At 52.1% G+C, this 10,000-nt stretch overlaps 1 protein-coding gene across 2 annotated transcripts in view; it reads right to left on the minus strand.

Moving 5' to 3' along the window:
• The window catches only part of LOC308313485 (xylosyltransferase 1-like), a 152,521-nt gene that overhangs the window by 8,573 nt on the left and 133,948 nt on the right, over positions 1-10,000 (minus strand). For both annotated transcript variants that reach the window (XM_080760625.1, XM_080760624.1), the window contains exon 11: positions 1-134. This exon is cut by the window's left edge and continues 200 nt beyond it. In XM_080760625.1, coding sequence (XP_080616751.1) covers positions 1-134 — 134 coding nt within the window. The remainder of the gene's footprint in view (positions 135-10,000) is intronic.

Consider the following 10,000-nt stretch of genomic DNA (forward strand, 5'->3'; position numbering starts at 1 on the left):
TCGACCCACACCACGGTCACCGTCACGTTGGGACCCTTCCCCCAGCGCTGCATGCCCACCGCCTCGTCCAGCGGGCCCAGCAGACCGCCCAGGTTACGGAACATGCGCTCCTTGGCGTCCCACTCGGTGCCGATCTGTGATTGGATGAGGAGGGAGGGAGGGGGAGGGGGGCGGGGGGGGGGATGGAGGGACGAGTGTCAGGCGTTTATGTTTACGGTTCAATAAATAGGATAAGAGTTCAATCCTGTTTAAAGTTGTCGTGTTTGTAAAACAGTGTAAACACAAAGTGTGTCCGTACATTTCTTATTTCATTGTGTTTTATTTTCGCACTTGCTTTGGCAATGAAAAGCTGTGTTTGATCTGTGCCAATAATGGCCCGAGATTCCTTGAGAAGCAGAAAGAGAGAGAGAGGGAGAAAGAGAGAGAGAGAAAGAGAGAGAGAGAGAAAGAGAGAGAGAGAGAGAGAGAGAGAGAGACACAGAGAATGAGTGACAGATTGAGGGAGAGAGAGTACATGGCGTACCTCCATAGAGATACACTACGCCACACAAAGCCAGCCTGTAAAACAACCTGTGTTCATTTCATTCCGAGCACAAATGGAACCCAATGGACCCGATGGACCCATAAGGAACCCAATGGACCCATAATGGACCCAGTGGACCAATAAGGCTCTCCCATTTTCAACTGGAGAAATTAACACGTTGCTGCCAAATGCGACGCTTCACTGCCGAAGACGAGACGGTGATCTATAATTGTCACAGTCTGAGTGTGGGTGTGTCTGAACCACCTGCATTCTATCCCCTGCAATCATGCCCACAGTATTTAAGTCTCAGTCTCTCTGCAATCTCTGCCAGATTGTCTTGTGACCTTCCAAGCAGCCAAGCCATATTCAATCCTTTGCCTTACTGACTTCCGTTTTGCTTCTCCTAGACCACGATCTTTGCCAAGCCCTTGCCGGTACTTCTGCCCTAAAAACCTGCTTTCAGTGACTTTTGTGTCTGCATCCTGAGTCCTTTCCACGTGTGCCTGACAATAACGTCCACTTCCCAAAGTCCCAAACACTGCTCCTGCAAATCGTCAAAATGTGGCGCAAACCTTTTAACTCAAAGCGACCGATTTTAACTCAAATCTTTGCTTCTGGGGGGTCTCTGGAACAACATATTTTGAGATGGGGGTCGGCGGCCAAATACATATCATTTTTGGAGTCCTTGGCATGAAATATTGAGTGATTATAGGCCTAGAAACATAAAACTGTCAGGATTTAGAAGACTTTTTTTTTAAAATTTTGACATTTTTGATGGGTTAACTGTAATTATGAGCGTTGTATGTTTGTCCTGTTATTGTCTTGTATAATATCTTGCATAATATGTATTGTTACTGGCAGAGCTGTGTCTTCTCTTGGACTGTCAGAGGTCTCAGAAGACAGTCTCAATGTGGTTTATACTGATTAAATAAAGGTTAGATGAAACAATAAATGGTCTTTTCAGTGGTTTATGATAGATAAACTTCACCAACATACAGTATGAATGGTTCTATAGGTTGCTAAGCAACATTAATATGAAGCCATATACTTTCGCCTGCCATTCGCCTCCACGTTATAATAATAATAATAATATAATAATTACGTTATCGGTCCAGAAATGCTTTTATCTCGGATTCTTTTCACATATTGCGTTTTTTGTTCAAAACAAGCTCTATTGAACGTACCGTAAATAAAATAAAAATTCCTTTTTCTGGATCTAAATAAAATAAAACCCCACTGGCACTGGCAGAAGAATGTATTAATTAATTACATAATACCTGTATATTATCAGCACAACCAATTCCTGATCGAATGGGTCAACATATTCATACTGTACATGCACTGAATTAATAATCAAAGTGCGTTTGGTCACATTTGTGCAGGAGTTAAACTGAAGTGTGATTGTGTGCACATCATGTGAAGTGTGTGTGTGTGTGTGTGTGTGTGTGTGTGACTGTGTGTGTGTGTGTGTGTGTGTGTGTGTGTGTGTGTGTGTGTGTGTGTGACTGTGTGCGTGTGCGTGTGCGTGTGTGTGGGGGAGGAGGGGGGGGGGGTGGGTGGGCGAGGGATAGAAAGGCTATAGGCCTTTTAACTATAATTGTCCGTACATTTCTTATTTCTTTGCGTTTTATTTTCGCACTTGCTTTGGCAAATGAAAAGCTGTGTTTGATCTGTGCCAACAATGGCCCGAGATTCCTTCAGAAGCAGGAAGAGAGAGAGAGGGAGAGAGAGAGAGAGAGAGAGGGGGAGAAAGAGACAGACAGAGAGAGAGAGAGAGATAGAGAGAGAGATAGAGAGAGGGAGAAAGAGACAGACAGAGAGAGAGAGAGAGAGAGGAAGGAAGGGTGGGTGGGACAGAGAGAGAGAGAGAGATAGAGAGAGAGAGAGAGAGAGAGAGAGAGAGAACAGATAGACAGGAATCGTGTTGTTCAGCTAATTGCCTTTAATGTCTCCATTGTGGTGAGGTCTGTATAACCGTAGAGTGGAGGTTTGGACGTGACAGCATGGAGGACGGTGGGCAGACCAGAGAGGACGCAACAAACACACAACAGAGGGAGGTTGAAGACGGACAGACAGACGGACGGACGGACGGACGGACGGAGTAGGAAGACAAAAGACACACACACACACACACACACGGAGGCGTCGTGTGGGGTGTGTGTGTGTGTGTGTGTGTGTGTGTGTGGGGGGGGGGGTGTGTGTGTGTGTGTGGGGGGGGTGTTGGTGTCGGCAGGAGAAACGTGAGACGGACCTCTCCTTCCAGAGGAAGCGCTGATCCGCTAACACCACCTCATTAACACAGCCTTGCACTAAAGCCGGGCCAATCAATGGCTGAGCGGGAAAGTGAGCACATTATACCGCTTGGAGGAGCGAGCTTAATGCATAAATAGACACCCATCCATCGCTCAGTGAGAGAGCTGAGGACAGGAGGAGACAGGAGGAGACAGGAGACAGGAGGAGGAGACAGGAGGAGGAGACAGGAGACAGGAGGAGGAGGAGGAGACAGAGGAGGAGACAGGGAGAGAATGAGAGGAATGGAGATGCCGTGACTACTTTCTAATTCTTCTTCTTGGTCAGTTTCTGTTCGGTGTGTAAAGAGACACAACCAGCACGGTAGCACCGCTCTCTAGCTTTGATCTCTCCATCATTTGGACTGACCTTATCCTTCAGTACGGCCCGCTGGACCCGTCCGCTTTTTACTCTCCTGCATAGAGAGAAGCACCACTAATCAGCTGCTCCACTGTCTGTCTGTCTGTCTGTCTGTCTGTCTGTCTGTCTGTCTGTCCATCTAGCTAGTTCATTACCTTATTCAAGGCTGACGCTCCTGTCTGTCTGTCAGGCACGCACACACACACACGCACACACACGCATCGGACACAGTGCAAGGACACACACACACAATGCATTCCCAATGGGCTCATTGTAAAGCAACAGAGACTGAAATGAAAGGCCAGGGTATTGATCAGTGGTGGTTTGCACTTTGCACTTTGAAGTAAAAGTATATCAATAATACCACAATGTGCAGAACTACAGTACATTGTGGTGTTGACTTTGACTACAAAGTCCGGAATTCGAAATCTCTAAAAGTATTTTGAAAACATCACATCAGTGATATAAGTATACAGGCTATTTTAAAACATTAAAACATCACATCAGTGAGCTTGTATATATATATGTATGTATGTATGTATGTATGTATGTATAGTATATTAGGCTATTTTAAATCATCACATCAGTGAGCTTGTATAGAGGCTATTTTAAAACATTAAATCATCACATCAGTGAGCTTGTATAGAGGCTATTTTAAATCATCACATCAGTGAGCTTGTATAGAGGCTATTTTAAATCATCACATCAGTGAGCTTGTATAGAGGCTATTTTAAATCATCACATCAGTGAGCTTGTATATATATATATGTATGTATGTATTGTGGTGTCTCGATGGCAGAACGCCGCCCAACAGGTAGGCACACCCCTGGAGGCCAGCAGAGGCAGAGAGAGAGAAGAGGAACGCACCAACCTCTAGGGCGGGTACTAGAGGGAAGGTATGTACCGCGTCACCTCCTTGATCAGCTGGAATGCGCGTCACCTGCCTTCAGTCAAAGGAGCGCCACCGTTCAAAAGACAGATCTCTCTGCCTCACTTCAGATTAAGGCTCCAGGGGTGAAACAACACGCTATCGGGCGAGTTGGGCGGTGAGTCGAGCACCACGTTCACGAGCACATTCTATGTGACTAACATGAACAGTGAACAGCATAATATTGATTACCTCTTGTCCTCTCTCCTACCAGGCTTGTATGACAGACGCGCTAAGCACGTCTATGACAGACTGTACTATGACAGACTGGTGAAGAGGAGGATCGGATCCATATACTAATACATACATGGGATGGAAAAGGACGGAGCAATAGCGGCAACGACCCTAGTACACGGTGGAGGAACCGGAGCGAGAGCGCTCGTCCACAAGCTGAGTAGCAACGTACTTCCCATGTTTATTTGATTGCCACCGGGCAGCAGACCGACTGTGTTTAATCACGCTCTCAGACGCCCGTTGAAGTCCAGAGACGTGGTCCAGCGACAACGACTCTAGAGCACCATCGTCCGGCAAGAAAGAGGAACTGAACATAACTGTCTATCTTACCTGCTTGTGTTGCCAGTACGTGAAAGTGATGATTTAAAGCCACTGTTTGTTAAACTGTCTTTGGGATTAAACGCCTTGGAATAGGCAAACGTCTTTCTGTCTCCTGGGTGTGTGTACCAGTCGCCACATTTGGTGGAGAATGCGGGCATAGACTGGTCCACGCTGAATAAAACCCACGCATTATGGAGCAGAATAACGCCATCGCCGCGCTGATCCAAAATCAGGCCGAGCTACAGTTGGCAGTCCAGGAGATGGCACGGAGCCTCCGACGGGACCCTCTAGCCTCTCGACCCCCAGGCGATGTCCTCACTAAGCTGACACCCCACGACAACATCGTGGCATATCTCGAGCTATTCGAGCGGATCGCCGCCCGAGAGAGATGGCCCGTCCAGGACTGGGGTACCATACTGTCCGGGTACCTGACCGGTGAACCCCAACAGGTGTGCAGCGACCTCACCATCGCCGAATCCCGTGACTACCAGAGACTAAAAGCCGCCATACTCGCCAGCCAGGGGAACAGCCTGCCGGCGCGTGCCCAAAAATTTCACAATTGGACCTTCGTCGCCAGCCAGCCCGCCCGTGCCCAGGTCACGGCCCTGATGCGCCTCACGACCAGCTGGCTCCACGGCGACGGGGACGTACCCCCCGTGGAGAGGGTGGTCCTGGACAAGTGCGTCCGTGCGCTGCCACCCGAAGCCCGAAGGTACGCCTCCCAAGTAAGCCCCCGCTCTGTGGACCGACTGATCGATTTGATTGACAACTGGCAGGTCACCTGCGACCTGATGAAGACAACCCGCGGTGAGACCCCCAGCAAACCAGCCGCTGAAGAACGGCCCACTGAAGAGCGTTCCAACCGCTCGGGCCGGGACCGGCGCTCGAACCGAGGCCAGCCGCCACCGCAGAACGAGCGCCGAGACGGAGGCTCTGAGCGGTCCTCCCGGGGCGGAGAGAAACCCCGCAAGTGTTACGTGTGCGGAAAACTAGACCATATCGCTTGGGCCTGTCCAGAGAGGGACCGGGACGTGTCCATGGCCAGCGTGACGTCAGAGGCCCCCCGTACCGCTCTGCACACGCAGAGCGACCCGGGCCAACAGTTCTCCATACCAGTGAAGATCGACGGCACAGATGCCCAGGCCTTATTGGACTCGGGCAGCGCGGTCACGCTCGTGCGCGCCGACCTGGCAGGACCCCTCTCATCTGGCACCGTCCCGGTCACCTGTGTCCATGGGGACGTCCGCCACTACCCTACGGCCACAGTGCGAGTCCAGACGCCCCGCGGGGACACAGTGGTGGCCGCCGGCGTTGTCCCCGACCTACCGGTACCGCTCCTGCTCGGCTATGACTGCGCTCTCTTCGAGCGCTACTGGAAGCCCGGCCAGCAAGCAGCGCGGCCCCGCCGTCAGCCTCGAAGCCGCCGCCGCCGCCGCCGCCCAACCACCGCGGCACGGCCAGCCTACCCGGCGTTTCGTGGCAGAGAGAGAGAGAGAGAGAGAAACCCCAGCAGTGGCTCGGCCCGAGATAGCGATCGAGCGCCTCGCCACTCCTCTGGCGCAAGCCAGCCTGACAGCCTCGCAGAGGAGCCAGAAGCACTGCGCGGACCCCCCGCCTCGGAGAGCCCGGACCCCTTCGCTGAGTTCCCGGACGCCGAGCCCCGAGAGGCGGCGACCCGTGGCGAGTTTGCCACCCTCCAGTGGGAGGATCCCAATCTGCGCGGCGCCCGGGGACAAGTGACAGCCATCGATGGTCGGCTCGAGGAGGGGGTGAGTGAGCTAAGCTCTCCTTACTTTTGTGTAAAACGAGGGCTGTTGTATCGGGGAAACAAAAGCCGTGGTGGGGAGATTGTAGAGCAGCTGCTGGTGCCTAAGCAGTATGTGAGCCGCGTCCTATTCCTGGCACACACACACCAGTTGGGAGCCCACTTAGGGGTACAGAAAACATACGAGCGAGTGATTGCACGGTTCTATTGGCCGGGGGCGAAGAAGGCGATAGAAGATTTCTGTAGAAGCTGCCCGGAGTGCCAGCTAGCTGCGCCCCGCCCGTTCCAACGCAACCCACTCATCCCGCTCCCGATCATTGATGTGCCCTTCTCACGCATCGCCATGGATGTGGTGGGGCCGTTACCCAAAACTAATCGAGGACACCGATATATTCTCGTAATTGTAGATTATGCCACCCGGTATCCAGAGGCGATACCACTGCGCGCTGCAACAGCTAAAGCAGTAGCTCACGAACTCCTCATGCTGGTTAGCCGGGTGGGGATACCAGATGCGGCGATTTCTGACCAGGGCACTTGCTTCATGGCCCAAGTGATAACGCTCCTATACAAGTGGCTAAATATAAAAAGAATTAAAACCTCCGTATATCATCCTGAAACGGATGGGCTCGTTGAGCGGTTCAACCAGACACTAAAAAAAATGTTGAAAAAGCTGCCGGATGTTGACGGCAAGGATTGGGACCGTTTAATTCCATATGTGATGTTTGCTATCCGCGAAGTCCCCCAGGCCTCTACAGGTTTCTCCCCCTTTGAGCTGCTATATGGGAGGCAGCCGCGCGGCCTGTTGGACCTGGCCCGGGAGGCCTGGGAGAGCCAGCCTTCGCCACACCGGAGCGTGATAGATCATGTGGACCAGATGCAAGCGCGCGCCAGGAGGATATGGCCTCTCGTCCGAGCGCATATGGAAAAAGCACAACAGGAGCAGAGCAGAGTATATAATCGACGAGCCACGCCAAGAGAATTCCAGGTGGGTGACAAAGTACTGGTTCTGATCCCCACCGTGGAATGCAAATTTCTAGCCAAATGGCAGGGGCCATATGAAATTGTAGAAAAGGCTGGCCCGGTCAACTACAAGGTGCGGCGACCTGGACGCCGCAAGGGCGAGGTTATTTATCATGTGAACCTGCTAAAACGGTGGCACCAGCCCGAAGCCGAGCCTCTCTCTGCCCTACTAACAACTGTCTCCCCTCAGAGTGTTGCGGAGGTACCGATCGGGACGGAGTTGTCCCCCAACCAGATCCAGGATGTGAAGGAGCTCCTGGCTCGCTATCGAGACCGGTTCTCGGAGATCCCCGGCCGCACGAATGTGATTCGACATGACATCATCACCGAGCCGGGGAAAGTGATCCGACAGCGACCGTATCGCATACCAGAGGCCCGCCGGCTGGCGATTAGGGACGAGGTGAAGAAGATGTTGACGCTCGGAGTGATCGAAGAGTCCCATAGCCCGTGGTCTAGCCCTATCGTCATAGTGCCCAAACCGGATGGGTCGCTCCGGTTCTGCAATGACTTTAGGAAGCTAAATGACGTCTCCCTGTTCGACACATATCCCATGCCGCGGGCCGACGAGTTGGTGGAACGGCTAGGCCCGGCCCGGTTCGTCTCAACGCTAGATCTGACCAAAGGATACTGGCAAGTGAGCCTCACCGACCGCGCCAAAGCGAAGACCGCCTTCTCCACGCCAGACGGGTTGTTCCAATACACCGTGCTCCCCTTTGGTGTCCATGGAGCCCCCGCCACCTTCCAGCGACTTATGGACAGGGTACTGAGACCCCACCGGGAGTATAGCGCCGCCTACTTAGACGACATTATAATCCACAGCGAGACCTGGTGCCAACACCTCGAACATCTGGAGGCGGTCCTGGCGGCCCTGCGTAAAGCGGCGCTCACCGCAAATGCGAAAAAGTGCCAGATCGGACTGACCGAGACTGACTATCTCGGCCACACAATCGGCCGCGGCTATATTAGGCCACAGCACAAGAAAGTGGAGAGGATACGTGACTGGCCCCGGCCCACCAACAAGAAACAGGTGAAGTCGTTTCTTGGTTTGATGTCATATTATCAGAAATTTATTGATAACTTTGCCACTATTGCAGGGCCACTCCACGAGCTGACACGAAAAAGCCTCCCTCACAATGTGAAATGGACGCCCGAGGCAGAGGAGGCATTTCAACGGCTCAAAGCCGCCCTGTGTGCGGAGCCTGTCTTGAAGGCGCCAGACTTCACAAAACCCTTCCTCCTGCACACGGATGCCTCGGGGACAGGGCTCGGGGCCGTCCTCTCACAAGACTTTAACGGGGAGGAGCACCCGATTACATTCATCAGCCGCAAGCTCCTAACCCATGAGAAAAATTACGCAACCGTAGAGAAAGAGTGTCTAGCTGTAAAGTGGGCAGTACATCATTTAAAATATTATCTTTGGGGACGAGTTTTCACACTCTACACCGACCACGCCCCCCTCAGATGGATGTCTACCAACAAAGACACTAACGCTCGCGTGACGCGTTGGTTCCTCGAACTACAAGATTACAAGTTCAAGGTGGAACACAAGCCGGGGCGGAGCATCCCCCACGCCGACGCCCTGTCTAGACGGTATGACGAGGACGGGGGAGGGGAACCCCCACTAGGCAGAAGCTTAAGGGGGGGGGTATGTGGTGTCTCGATGGCAGAACGCCGCCCAACAGGTAGGCACACCCCTGGAGGCCAGCAGAGGCAGAGAGAGAGAAGAGGAACGCACCAACCTCTAGGGCGGGTACTAGAGGGAAGGTATGTACCGCGTCACCTCCTTGATCAGCTGGAATGCGCGTCACCTGCCTTCAGTCAAAGGAGCGCCACCGTTCAAAAGACAGATCTCTCTGCCTCACTTCAGATTAAGGCTCCAGGGGTGAAACAACACGCTATCGGGCGAGTTGGGCGGTGAGTCGAGCACCACGTTCACGAGCACATTCTATGTGACTAACATGAACAGTGAACAGCATAATATTGATTACCTCTTGTCCTCTCTCCTACCAGGCTTGTATGACAGACGCGCTAAGCACGTCTATGACAGACTGTACTATGACAGACTGGTGAAGAGGAGGATCGGATCCATATACTAATACATACATGGGATGGAAAAGGACGGAGCAATAGCGGCAACGACCCTAGTACACGGTGGAGGAACCGGAGCGAGAGCGCTCGTCCACAAGCTGAGTAGCAACGTACTTCCCATGTTTATTTGATTGCCACCGGGCAGCAGACCGACTGTGTTTAATCACGCTCTCAGACGCCCGTTGAAGTCCAGAGACGTGGTCCAGCGACAACGACTCTAGAGCACCATCGTCCGGCAAGAAAGAGGAACTGAACATAACTGTCTATCTTACCTGCTTGTGTTGCCAGTACGTGAAAGTGATGATTTAAAGCCACTGTTTGTTAAACTGTCTTTGGGATTAAACGCCTTGGAATAGGCAAACGTCTTTCTGTCTCCTGGGTGTGTGTACCAGTCGCCACAGTATGTATGTATGTATATTAGGCTATTTTAAATCATCACATCAGTGAGCTTGTATATATATATATGTATGTA

The sequence above is a fragment of the Protomyctophum bolini genome (genome assembly GCF_963924005.1).
Source record: "Protomyctophum bolini genome assembly, chromosome: 3".
Classification (NCBI taxonomy): Eukaryota; Metazoa; Chordata; class Actinopteri; order Myctophiformes; family Myctophidae; genus Protomyctophum; species Protomyctophum bolini.